The following is a 14,425-nucleotide window of genomic DNA, read 5'->3' as shown; positions in this document are numbered from 1 at the left end:
TTGTGTCAGATCGAGATAGTAGATTTGTTTCTCAGTTTTGGAAGAGTCTTCATAAAGCTCTTGGAACCAAGTTAAATTTCAGTACAGCTTTTCATCCTCAAACTGACGGACAATCAGAACGAACCATACAGATCCTAGAGGATATGTTAAGGGCTTGTGTCATGGACTTAGGCGGAGCATGGGATAATCACTTATCATTGGTTGAGTTCGCTTATAATAATAGTTACCAAGCAAGCATTCAGATGGCTCCTTTCGAGGCATTATATGGAAGAAAATGTAGATCGCCCATTTGTTGGGATGAGGTGGAGAAAGAAAACTGTTGGGACCAGAAATAGTGCAGCAGACAGTGAAAAAGTACACATGATCCAGGAACGACTTCGTACGGCTCAGAGCAGGCAAAAGAGTTATGCTGATAATAGAAGAAGGGAGCTGGAATTTCAGGTAGGCGATCATGTTTTTCTGAGAGTTTCTCCCACTAAAGGTGTAATGAGATTTGGAGTTCGTGGTAAGTTGAGTCCAAGGTATATTGGCCCTTTTGAAATTTTAGACAGGATTGGAGAGGTTGCATATCGATTAGCATTACCGCCGGCTTTATCTGGTGTTCATGATGTGTTTCATGTATCGATGTTGAGGAAGTATATTCCAGATCCAAGTCATGTGGTGAGTTATGAACCTTTGCGTCTTCAGAAGGATATGACTTATGAAGAATATCCAGTACGGATTGTTGACAAGAAAGATCAGGTGTTACGACATCGAATTATTCCTTATGTGAAGATCCAATGGAGCAATCATAGCGAGAGAGAGGCTACATGGGAACTCGAGACAGAAATGAAGATCAAGTATCCACAACTCTTTGAAAACTCAGGTATGTAAATTTCGAGGACGAAATTTTTTTAAGGGGGGAGATTGTAAGCCCAGTTACTTGGGCCTGTAGCCAGACGGCCCAACACACAAAAAAAAAAAAAAATAGAGAAGGAGGAAGACTCCTAGCCGGAGTCTTCTTCCTTCACGATTCCGGCAAAATCGGACTCAAAGAGTCCGGCTAGGGTAGGAAACCTCCACTATAAGATCCCCCGTCCTCTCTTAGGAAATTACAACAAAAATTTCGAAGTAAATCAAGGGATTTGAGATTTTTCTCAAAGATTTCCGTGGTGGTTGATCGGAAGAAAAAGGGTCGCCGGAGCTATTTTTGGCCGCGAACAAGGTATGTTCCTTCTCCTTCCTTTCGGTTTAGTCTCTCCGGCCATGGGTGTTCGGAAGCCGGCGAGGTGCCGGTTCGGGCTCAAACAGGGATACCCTGTTCGTGTGATTCTTTTTCTTCCTTCTCTGCCGCCGGCATCGAGGGTGGCACTGCCGCCGACATGGTAACATCGCCGGCGTGGACGCTGCCGGGGAAGGTGGCCGGAGTGCTCTTGGTCGGGATTGGGGAGAGTTCGGTGGGGGCTCGGGTTCCTGTTTCGAACAGGGAGAGAAGAAGAAGAAGTCTTCTCTCTTCTCAAATAAAAAAATATATATAATAATATAATAATAAAATAAAATAATAACAATAATAATATATTATATATATATATATATTAAATAAATAAATAAATAATAATAAAAAAATAAAAATATATATATTAAATATATATATATATATATATAAAGGGGGACATGGGTATGAGTCAGATAACCTCAATATATATATAAATTTATTTGGTTAAATTAATTTATTTTGTTTGATAGGAGAACAGTCAACGATCAGGGAGACAACGAGTAGGGCTTGATTTTCGGACTATAAGGCTGTGAATTTGAATTCTCATTATCGAGGTAAGAATCATTATACATGATCATCATCACATGTATATATTATTTTACTGATAGTTTTGCATCGTTGGATTTGAAATCAATGAATTTATCATATGTAATGTTGAATTTACTTGTGGTTGCGAGCATAAATATGTTTTCATCAAAGCATATGATGGCATGATTATATAGTTATGATATGTTTATTTTGAGTACACTGCAAAATTTGAATTGATTAATGAAAATAAATATTATAATTTCATGAAAATGAAAGAAAGAGAAATATGGTTTGGACTGACCTTGTCATGTGGAATAGCCTGCCAGGAGCTTATGCCTGGGACAGCCCCACAGGCTTATGTGTGGAAGAATTGATCCGAGAAAGATCATGAATGATTTGATCCGAGAAAGATCATGGCCACTTTGATCCGAGAAAGATCATGAATAGTTCGATCCGAGGAAGATCACAGAAATCGATCCGAATAAAAGATCGTCGCATGATCCTGGTAGTCCAAAGCCAAAAAGAAATAAAAGTTGTCATTCCAAAGATGTGAAGAATGAAACATATAATATGAAATTCAAACAATGAATGAAGATTTCACTGATGATGTATGATGATATATATGCATATTTGTGACAATTTCCAGTTATTACATACCTATGTGTTTTCTAAATTGTATTGGTTTTAGAAATATTAATTTTATCTACTAGGTTGATGTACATGTGCAGTGATTCTTACTGAGCTGGAGAAGCTCATATTTTCTTCTTATTTTTTTCAGACTCACAGGATGCTTAGTTTGGACGGTTTGGGCGAGAGCAAATAAGAACTGAAGCCTTAGTAATTTAGTTAGTTTAAATTCTCTGATGCCTAAGAACATTTGAATAATTGTATTGAACAAGTTTACTTTCGATTTGAAGCTGTGACATCGGTTGATTGTTTTGGTATTTAATTGGTTATTTAAAATTTGAAGTGTTAAATTTTAGGCCTTACATGATCCTAGGGTGCTGCTCTAGGGTTTGTGCGGCCGTGTCATGTGCCCAACTCAGATGCTGGATTTGGGGCGTGACAGTATGGATCCACATCTAGTTATCATTATCATTCAATATTGTAAAAGAAGCCAGAGATCTCATTTCTATCCAACCGTGGTGCAGTGAGTATACCGGTGTCCCTCTCCCAAGTCCCAGCTGCCGGGCATGGTTCTTCACAAAGATTGTTTTAACTTTTGTCACGGCATCCAGTTTAATTAGGTCTGTTGTGATCTAAAATTTAGCTTTTCATTTGGAATAACACACCATGCATTACCGATTCTACATTGTGCTTATTATGACGTCTTAAGGGTCTATATATCAATAGCATGCGTGAGAGATGTTTTTTGTATTTAAAAGTGTATCATGTACACTAAGACTGTTCTGAAGTGAAAACTAACCACTTGCTTTTGCGATGGATATAATCCACACTCAGTGACATAACGGTTTGGTTGATGCATTTTTCCCCCTCCATCATTGCTTACAATATATAAAATTATCTCATATCAATAGTTTAAAATCATATAGAGGTTCTAATGTTAACAAATAATAATTTGCAAACAACTATTTTTATCCAAACTAAAAACCATTATGATAGCTAGCATTTCATAGAAAAGGTACTTAAAAAGGCTATTGGCAACAGAGAAGTAATATAGCTCATCAACCGCCCTAGCGAGAGGTGCAATGTATGTGAATTGTCGGATTTTATCCAAAGCTTTGTATGATTCATTTTGATCAAGGAATGAGCATCTGAATCTCTTTTTATAAAGTAAAACAATCATGTAAGCAATGAAGGGTACCTCCCCTCCAAAAGTCCTAAGCCTAGGTGTTGATAAAAGCTTGATTTAGATGTAGCTATAAGGTACAATTATCAAGAGACCTTGCTGGCTGAAATTTTCAATAAGAAAATTACATCTTTGTGCATGTTTATTTTTTTTCCTATAACTTATAGCTGCTCATGATGATTTTTGTTTGAGTCATGGTACTCATAAATAATATTGCCAGCGAGCTGTCGCAATGGAAAAATGGCATAACCAGTGGGAAGATAATTCATTAAAGAATAAATTACAAGATTTTAATATTAGAGATAAATTATATTTATATTTAATTATTTATAAAATTTATTTTTATTTTTTTAATTTATTTTTATTTAATATTTTAATCTATAATCTAAATTAAATTTAGTCACCCAAATAATTTTACGTGACATCGCAATCATCCGAGTACAAAAGAAAATATAAGCATCCTTTTTACTTTCACAAATATGTTGATCTAACCAAGGTATCCTGAATCGATACCGCTGGCATGCCGGCTGCCGATGGTATAATTTATATGATTTTGTACCATATTAAATCAAGACGAATCGATGAAAGCAAGCGGATCTGAATCGAAAGAAGAAAAAGAGAGGAAATAGAGAGAGGAGGAAGAAAGAAAAAGAAAGAGAGAGAAAAGAGTTGATGGGGCTGTCGGACGGCCTTCGACGGTCGTTGTGGCCATCGGAGGGTGCAGTCCACACGCGCAGCCCTGCGGGCGTGAAAGGAGCGACGTCTTTGTTTCGCAAATTTTTTAAAAAAAATCTAGTTTCAGACCATCAACGTCGGTTTGCCGGCCATCGAGGGCCCCACGATGGGACGCCGTTCGATAAGTCCTCCGAACGCTCTCTCTTTTTCTCGCTCTTTTAAAAGTTTTATCGGACGATACGGAGCTCGAAAGCTCTTCGACGACCGCGATTGGCCACCGTTGATCTCCGACGGCTTCCACCTTCTTTCCTCTCTCTCTTCTTCTCTCACTCTTTTTTTTTTTTTTCTTTTCGTACTGTACTGAATTTATCGATCGAATCGTATCAGTTTCCATCAATCTGATATGATACGAGATATACCGATCGATCTGACATGATAAAAAAATTTTGGATCTAATCAAATATAAATATAAATTTTACCAGCTATTGGCGTAAGTATAATAAATATTAACCGTAAAAATATTTTTATAATTTAATCTTCACAAAATTATCCGAGTTATCTGCAGCGCACTTGTGTTTTGTGTTTTATACGGTGAAGAGATTCCTATATATTATAAATTATTATTGTTATTTTTTAAATATTGGAATAGCAAAAGGACCACCATTCCGTCGCAACGTTTAACAATGCTATCGGTGGAGTCGTCGTAACAACGTAACGTCGTTGCCGTAACGTTGTCAACAGAGAAAGATGGAAAGAGAGAGCCGCTACATTTTGAAGTTTGACCGTTGGTTCCAGAGGCCCTTCACGTATTTCCGAAAAGAGAGCAGGGTGAAAGAAATTTTAGAAAAATGCGCTCTTTTTTGACAAGTTTTTCTTTTCTCTCTTCCAATATTTTTCTCTCTCCAGTCTCTCTCCAGTCTTCTCTGCTTCAACTCCCCTTTACTTTATTGGAAATTCGAGTAAATCCTCCATCCTCTCTCTCTCCCGCCGTCGCATGCACGTGCCGTCATTCTCGGATTTCGTTTATGCTCTCTGGATTCTGGGATCGGTCTGGAAGCGGGCGAGTGGGCTCGTAGTAGAGTTTGTGAGGCTTTAGAGCGGCAGTTTTGGTTGTATTCGTGGGTTTTTAAGTGGGGTTCTGGAGATCTGTGTCCGGGGCGGTGGCTGCGATTCCGGACGCCGGGGTTGTCGTATTTTGATGGCAACGCGAGAGAGATGGGGAGAATTTTCGTGGAACCACGGCCTGCTTCTTGTTTTTAATGCTCTCGAGCATTGAGATCGGGTTCCTGGTGGGCACTGGGTTGGGCGATCCGGGGGAAAGTCCAGTCTTTTATGGCGTTTCTTGAGGTATCATATTTTTGGACGTTGGAAGAAAGTTTCAATTTTAAACACCTCTTTTCCATCTTTCTGACGGATTAGTATATACCAGTGTCAGATTCATTATTTTGACAGAAAAAAATTAATTTTGACAACTCTAAATCGACCTTCTCTTTCCAATCCACGGTCCTTAGTGTGAGATTTGTGATATCTTTTAGGTTCTCTCTGAGATTTGAGCAGCCTAGTCTTCTGTTTTAAATCCAGATGTCAAGGCTCTGGTTAAATCTGCCGTACCACAAGTTTTGGGTTGCTAGTTTTTTGTCAGAATACTTAAAAAATTTAGGATGCCAGTAGAATCTTTTCTTGTTTCTTCTTTGTACTCTGGTTATATCCAATTTATGCAACTTTGAAGTATTTTATTAGGGGAAAAAATTTGTTTTTTTTGTGCATTTTGTGAGACATCAAGCAGAGGCATTCAATATGATTTAGACTTCTCTATTTAGACGACTGATCTATTACTGATTTGGGTTCATCTATTTTAGGTTTTGAGCATAAATATTCAGTTAGCTTTAGATATCTGTGATTTTGAGGCCTCACGCATCACAAATTTGGGCCTTCTCTATTTTAGTAAATATATATATATCAAGAGTACAGCAAGGGCACTGGGATCAGGTCTCTTTATTTTTGGCTATTGGTCGGTGGTGTTCTTTTAATGCTTGCTTGGAAAGGTAGTGCTTTTGGTTCTGCAATGGGATCCAATGCTTCTTTCTAGCTCTGTGATTGATGGCAGGCCTTTGGTACCACTTTTTCTCGCAAATACTCGAGTGAGTGGGTGTTGAGAGACTTGGTGGAGTTTGAAAGATTTTAAAAGTTGGATTAGTAGATGGGGCTCTGGGTCATTTCTCACGAGATATAGGCTCCTAGTCACAAGACAAGTGTTGGGGACTGTTCATATTCCCAAGTGTATGACAATGACTGTTGTAGGCTAGTTTATTGAGCAGTAGAGCCTTCTTCTTTTGTGTGTTCGGGGAGTAGTTTATGGATTTTGGGGATATCTGTTGAAGAGAGGGAGCACAAGATCAGAAATATTCCGCATTGCGTTCCCAACATGGGTCTTCGATGACTGTTTGGGATCAGAGATCAGAGCTTGAATTTACAAAGGACTGGAATGGAATCGATCATGTCACGCTTAAAGCGCCGCGAGGAGCTTCTGCTCGAGTGAGATTCTCTCCCTTCGATCTTTTTATTCTCCTTTTTTTGTACATCAGTTTTTCCTTAAGTTGGTTTGCATTCCTGTTGATTACTTAATATGATTAAGCTCTGAGCTTGGACATATAGACTCTTGCATCCAGTCTGTTAAAGTTATCTTCTTTTAAAAACATCCCTCTGGTTTATCTTGATAATGCTTCTGTCAGCAATCCAGGTTAGTTTGCATGGAGGGCAGGTTGTTTCATGGAGAAACGAACGGGGTGAAGAGCTGTTGTTCACCAGCAGTAAGGTACAGTTATAAGAATCTGGCAGAATTGTTTTCTTTCCATTCAGGCATCAAGGGCTATGACATGCTAAGTCAGCTTATATGATTCTTTATTTCTTTGTGATTTTCCAATTTTATACGTTTCCTTTCTGGGGTCCAATTGGTGATGAGAAAAATCAATCTAATGATGGATGTGAAATCAATAAACTCTAGGCTTCATATTGTATGCTTTGTTTTGACTTTGCAAAAGGCTTTTTATAACAAGCGCCATTAATTCTAATTAAGGCTGTTAGATATACTGCTACTACGCCCTGAGTCAATAAGGCTATTGTTTATTTGGAATTATTTGAGATGCATCATGGATTGACTTGATATTGCGTATGCCTGAGTATGTAAACCTATAACCAGTGCACATGTTCGCTCAGAATTTCAGCTGCTGTTGCCACTTTCACTGCTATTGCCACCGCATCTACAATTATGTAAATATTTTAGTGTGCAAATTGTGGACTATAAATATTTTAAGTGCTCATTTGAGAGAATATAAAGAAGCAAAAGTAGGATCTAGCATGCTAACTTAGGGGAAGTGTATATGATCTTGGACTTCATCTGGTATTGGAGATCTTGATGACTGTAGTATGATATGAAGCATCTATGCTTTTGTATTGCTAGATACAATGGTATTGGCATTCTGAAATCATAGATTCCTTTTTCTCAGAGGTCAGCTAGTACAGTTATTTATATATTTAGCTATACATTATTTTGAAAACTGCTACATCTCACAGGGGTCGCTGTTGGAAATTCAGCCCCACTAGGATATGTCTTCTTTATTTTATATTTTTATATACTCCCACCAGACCATTCTTTCCTGTCCTTCTACTTGAACTGTAAAAACAAAATATGCATTTTTAAAAGAAAACTTTTGTGTAAAGTTCTTGTGTTGATCAGTATCTTCTGTTTGGGCCTAGCATCATCAATTGTTCTTGAGACTTCTGCTTGAAATATTGTATCAGTGCACTCTAACATTGTGCTGATTTCTTAATTCAGGCGATCTTTAAGCCACCAAAAGCAATGCGGGGAGGAATTCCTATATGCTTTCCGCAGGTGGGGTCCATCACTCTGATAGTTTTCTATATCAGTTTGGCCAATCATCTTATATTGCTTTTTACTTTGTAGTTTGGTAACTGTGGTTCACTGGAACAAAATGGATTCGCAAGGAACAAGATGTGGAGCATTGATAATGATCCTCCACCTTTACACCCCAATGATAGCCATGGCAAAGTTGCTGTTGATCTGCTGCTGAAACCATTAGAAGATGATCTGAAGTGTTGGCCACACGGGTATGGGCCTTGTAGACAATTTTTACAATATTTTATATGGTGAGGACAGGAATAGTGATATATGGAACTTGAAGTGTCAATCGATTTAAATGAGAAAATAATAGTTTAGTTGCATTGAGGCCCTTCCAAGCCTTCTTGTCCTATGCACTATGGACTAGTTGCATTGAACCCTTTCCAAGCCTTCTTATCCTATGCACTATGGACATGTATTTTTTACCTATGGCCTCAATAAAATGTTTCTATCTAAAACTTGGCAAAATTTTCCTGCTCTTGTTTGAATTAGTATTGTACCTCTGCAGAAGAACATCTGTCCGTGAAATCTCGAAACCAGTGCTGATACTTTTAAATTACTTTATGGAACTTAGGTATCAATATGGTTTCTGGATGTAAAGTTTCAAATATTTTATTCACATGAGTACGTAAGAAGTGACTCAATCATATCAGCCTCAGGGAAAATTGACTCGAATAGGTCAAGTTTGGACTTTCCTGTGGAAATGATAGCTAGTTGATATATTACTTATATACACCTAATTAAAAAGTTTGCAATTATGTTAAGGTTCAAAGCATGTTTATCGGCACATCTCTTAAACTATTTGCCTTTGTAGCCTGAGACTGTATGAGGGGAATAATCATTCTTTACTTCAACAGGAAGTAGATACTATCAAGAACATTCTCATCGGGCAAAATACAGTGCAGCCTGCTAATTATACTTGTCATTGCAAAACTTGTTGACAGAACTTGCTACATGTTGGATGTATTCCACTAAATTTTAGAGCAATATCGATAAATTAAAACTGCTTTTTAATAACTAACATTCTATTTAAAATTGTGTGGTTACTATTACTGTCATCATGCATGCTTTAAATGGACATCTTCTTTTGCCAGTGATCATGCTAAGTTGGTATTTCCATGACAAACAATCTACATCATTACCACAAACAGTTTTACCACTATAATGAATTTTTTCCTCAGATGGACATTTCTTTCCCAGGAATACATTTATTGATAAGAGTTCGAAGTGAAATTGAATTCTGGACATATTTTGTGGGATATTATATGGTGGGAGCATGCTTAAAAGGTCCATTCACAATGGACATGAAGATGATGAGTCTGTCACGCTTAGAGCCACTCATTGAGCATTTATCATTACTGGCAATCTGAATAGCACTTCAACATCAAAATTGAGCTTACTGAGTACTGCTGTTTTGCTGGATTTTAAGCCATTGGCAGTTGCAACTTGATCATATGAGAATGATGAAGTATACTGGCTATGCAGTCCTGTTGAGGGAGTATGTCCTCAAAGTTCTCTAAGGCCTAGTTTCCGATTTATATTGCCATCAAGGACTTTAGGGTGCCTCCTGTCAGAATGAAAGTCACTAATATATAATTAGCAGAGAAGGAGAAAAGGATGCTGACAAGCCCTGGAGGTGATGGAAACGAAGTGATTAAAGCTTGTTGTTGCCTGACTTCCATTCTGAGTGACAAACATGATTAGAGTGACAAACATGTGAAGGAGGTTGCACAAGATTGACTAGAGTGTTACTACATTATACATATAAAACCCCTTATTGAAGATTATTAAAGATTTCTTTGTATCAGGCTGATAAAGAGGCTGCTGCCAAAAATAGTGATGACAGCAAATAGCTCATACTGTACATGGTCATGTTGAAAGCCAGGGCAAATGCTTACTTTATGTGCAGCTGGATGACCCCGTGTAATTTGCTTTGTCATATGTTACATATGACATAAATATGACCATTATACTGCAATTTTCTGTGAATTGATTTTTACTGTTTCTTTTTTAGCTTTTATCTTATCATTCTTTCATGTTTTGTATTTTATCTTAATTCAATGATTTTGCATATATATAAATAATATATCAATATTATTTGGGATTTCAGTTTTGAGTTTCGCCTTAGAGTATCTCTTGCAATGGATGGGGACCTCAAAATGATATCACGAATTAGAAATATTGATGCGAAGCCATTTAGCTTCTCATTTGCTTATCACACATACTTATCTGTTTCCGACATCAGGTACGCCTTTTTATCATTATAGCATGGTTAATTTTGTTTAGTTAGAGATAGGGACTGTATCATCCTTACCGAAAGTTGATGATGAACATACTTTCCATTTAACATGCAATTACGTACAGACTGTATCATCCTTTTTTACTCTAAAGGTGGCATGATGTCCTCTGCCATAAACTCTAGGGCATTTTAATTTCTGTATCATACTTGGTAGTATGGGGCGTACAATATCGATTTGGTAGGGTACTGGTACCGCTACAGTGCCAAATACCAGTATGGGGCTCCATACAGCCCCCCTTACCAACACATGGTATCAATTGATATGTCACTCGAATTGTACCATACCACATCGCTAAGTTACTGGTACAAGGCCCAAAATTGAGACTTAAAACATTACTCATGTCTTTGAGTTTGTGATGCAAATTTTTCTCCTTCAATACGGTTCGGCATGTTGTTCATAATGAATCTAACAAAGATCTAGTCCATCGTATTTTCTTGTTATGTCAGGTGCAGAGATAAAGATCATTACATTTTCTTTCTATGTTAAATGCAGCTAGGTTCAAAGATCTTATATAGATTCTTCAAGCTTGTTTAAAAGAAATCTGATATACGGTGTCTCAGAAAATATGGAAAAGATCATAGCTTTTGGGTTCTGCTCTCTTTGTCGCTTCATCCATTTGTCAGCAATAAAATATTTCCGAGAGGTCTATGACATGGGCCTGTTGGATGTCAAATCTTAGATCTCAGAATATAGGTTCTTTTTCCTTTTTTCTGGCACAAATTAGCATAAAATATTGCAATACAGTTTTAAAATTGTGGTAGAAAGGATGAGGCAACAAGTAGTAAAATTATTCATGCTATTTATGGTGACTATAAATTTTGATCGTATCTAAGTATGAGTTAATGCACTGTCAATTCCTGGAACTATGTAACAGTCGTGCTTTCCTTTGTCATATCAAATACTGTTGAATTATTTTGTTTTTCAGAGTTGAAGAACCTCATTCAACCTGTCTGATCATTCATCTGTTTTCCTAGATTGCTCCAAATGGTATATTTTATTGACTTATAAAGCCAAGATATTCTTACTTTTTGTTGTGTACATGAGCCTGATATCCACAGTGAGGTGAGGATAGAAGGTTTGGAGACACTTGATTATCTGGACAATCTTTGCCAACGAGAGCGCTTCACAGAACAAGGAGATGCCATAACATTTGAGTCTGAGGTATACCCTTTTTGGTTATTGGTGTTGCTGAGAATCATTTTTTTCTTTCTTCTCAAACAAAACTTCAGTCAAGGTTTGCACCTTGTGCTATATACCCATCACATACTATCCAGTAAAGTTAGAAAACATGATATGAGACTGACAATTTACACATAGTAGAAGTTAAATTGTCATGTGTTTTTTATTGCATTTGTCTGCTGATATTGCAAACACCACCCACCCCAAAAAAAAAGCACGTGCCACTCTCCTTCTTACAGTATTTGACTGATTGCTTGATGCTGGATAATGATTTATCAAACAGATAATCGTCATCTTCATGCTGATAATTAGTGGGACAAATGATTTATCAAACTGAAATGCACTAAGGATAATGGAACATTTTGACTCTGCCAGTCACATATAACATCTTGAAGATATGGAATGCCAAATTTTTAGACAAGAATTTCGGTGTTGCTTGTTTGACATAACTAGAATGTTCTAGATTGTGATTACTTTATGTATTAGGATGAAGTAAGAAAGGCTACGTTGCAACTTATTTAGGAACTGAACCAATGAAGGAAGTAATAGATAGTGTACTTATATCTTGTCTTTATTTAAATCTCGGTGGATTTCTAAGGCATGCATCTGTAAGTCTTTGAATAATAAGGATATTGGCTGTCTGAAATTAGTTTTCCATCCTTGGATTAAAATGGTTGTTATGATTCTAGATGTGGTTATTCGGAAAAACAAGAAGGATGTTGAAGCATCATGTTTGGTCCATGCTACATACAATAATACATCATGGTTATGATGCTAAACATGCACTTAAATATAACTTTGCTTTTAGTCTTGGCCACAAACGATGACAATTTATTGTTAATTTGCAGGTTGATCGTGTTTATCTTGGTTCTCCAAATGTAATTGCAGTATTTGACCATGAAAAGAAACAGACTTTTGTTATAAGAAAGGAAGGGCTGCCAGATGTTGGTAAGATACTCTTTCCTACCAAAAGCTGCACATTCATTTCAATTGCTGATCTGCAGGTGCTTGCTATTTGTATAGTGCTATTTCAGATCTTTTCCACTTAAAACTATGAGCACTGACTTTAAATAGAGTTTGGGCTAGGGAATTTCTTATATAAAGCAATTTACAGAGGTGTCAACCAAGAAATGCCAGATAAATGGCTCTAAGTTCTTGCAGGAGAAATTGATGATTATGCATCTGAATTTCTTTATGCCTTAAATGCACTTATCTTGCCCAATATTATAACTTCAGATAATCTTTTTCTTCTCTGCATATGAAAATGTTAGACTGATAGATGAACAGGAAGACTACAACTTAATATTGCTTAATATTTTTGGAATAAACATAAATTGATAAGAGAGGCACTTAAGAAACATGCCTGTGCTTTTGCGGTCCCTATTATATATATAAAGAGCACTTGTGCATCTAGAAATTGCACTCATATTGAAGTTTCTACATCACTTTCATGCTTGTATTGTTAAATATATAACATGCATGATGCATCCTTTACAAGTATCACAGCCTATGAAATATAAAATATAGAAGGAAGAAAGCAAAAGTCCTGCCTGCTATAGCTTTGTCAGGATCCAATCAAGGAATTCTCTTGTATTATAGAGAATGCTATAGCCTTTTCTTCTGTAAGGAGAATTTGTAGCTTTTACTTGTAGTTCTCTGCTAGCCCATTTTGTAATCCCATTTATGAATCGCGAGTAATTAAATTTTGGCATCCAGTTTCTTGAGTCTAGAGTTCTGATTCCATAACTTTTGGGAAGGTGTCTGTGCAGCTCAATGTTCTTCAATGTACAATAAATGAAGAGGGTGTGCTATAATTTAGCTTCATCCACACATGAAAATATGTGGTGGAAATCAACGAGAGATTGTACAGAGAAGCATGTTAGAGTTCTTTTAGTTTACAAATGTTTTTGGTTCATGGGCTAATTAAAAATTTTTGCCACCTTTTCTTTTATAGTTGTCTGGAATCCATGGGAGAAGAGATCCAAAACCATGGTTGATTTTGGAGACGAAGAGTACAAACAGATGCTTTGCGTGGATGGTGCTGTGATCGAAAAACCAGTTACCTTGAAACCAGGTGAGGAATGGACAGGGCGGCTGGAGCTCTCTGCTGTTCCTTCCACCTATTGCACCGATCATCTCGATCACATTGGGAGCATGTGAAGACACAGAGTATGACATGTTTGCTCATTACTATATACCATGTTCAGCATTTGTATGTGATGCATGTAGGAAATTTTCAGGACACAGCAGTACATGGAAACATCTCATGGTGTGACAATGTCATCCATTGTTTGTTTATGCTCAATGGAATTACATGATCCTTCTTATAGGGTCGTATCTTATAACTAAGCACAGCTAAATTGTATAATAGTTTCGTAGATTATGATGGTAGGAGCCCGGTGAGTATGTTGCTGCGAAACTTGATTATATCTTGTTCGTTCTAAACCTGGGAGTCTTCCCCTGAATCTGCTTGACTTCTACGTGCTGATTCTGTCTTGGTCAATTGTCGCAGTCACAGTTACAATATTGTGACAGTTCTCATTGCCTCAACCCTGATACTAAGTCAACGTATATCATCAGAACGCTGTTATTGTGGTTTTTGTTGCTCTGCTTTATTATGGATGCAAGTAGTATTTGTACAAAATTACTGCTATTATATGTAAATTTCAATTGTTTTGAGGTGATGCTACCATGGCCACTGCAAGATATCATTTTATCAATATTGTCCGTCTTTTTCTTTTCTCTGGGAGGGAGAAGTG

At 37.1% G+C, this 14,425-nt stretch overlaps 1 protein-coding gene across 1 annotated transcript; it reads left to right on the top strand.

Annotated features, from left to right (window-relative positions):
- The first annotated feature begins 6,649 nt into the window (after positions 1-6,649).
- On the top strand, positions 6,650-14,146 carry LOC105047546 (putative glucose-6-phosphate 1-epimerase). Its single transcript, XM_010926507.4, has 8 exons — positions 6,650-6,803; positions 7,009-7,083; positions 8,104-8,160; positions 8,233-8,396; positions 10,298-10,432; positions 11,546-11,648; positions 12,515-12,614; positions 13,621-14,146. The coding sequence occupies exons 1-8, from the start codon at positions 6,705-6,707 to the stop codon at positions 13,824-13,826; spliced, it is 939 nt and encodes a 312-aa protein (XP_010924809.2). The 5' UTR covers positions 6,650-6,704; the 3' UTR covers positions 13,827-14,146.
- Positions 14,147-14,425: the final 279 nt, after the last annotated feature.

This window comes from Elaeis guineensis, chromosome 6 (assembly GCF_000442705.2).
Source record: "Elaeis guineensis isolate ETL-2024a chromosome 6, EG11, whole genome shotgun sequence".
In the NCBI taxonomy this organism is placed as follows: domain Eukaryota; kingdom Viridiplantae; phylum Streptophyta; class Magnoliopsida; order Arecales; family Arecaceae; genus Elaeis; species Elaeis guineensis.
Note: the sequence above shows the minus strand (reverse complement) of the source record. Positions and strands in the feature narration are given on the sequence as shown.

Coding starts and splice junctions, on each gene's coding strand:
- LOC105047546 (XM_010926507.4), top strand. CDS start 6,705: ATGACTGTTTGGGATCAGAGATCAGAGCTTGAATTTACAAAGGACTGG. Junction 6,804..7,008: donor CGCGAGGAGCTTCTGCTCGA/GTGAGATTCTCT, acceptor TCAGCAATCCAG/GTTAGTTTGCATGGAGGGCA. Junction 11,649..12,514: donor CCATAACATTTGAGTCTGAG/GTATACCCTTTT, acceptor GTTAATTTGCAG/GTTGATCGTGTTTATCTTGG.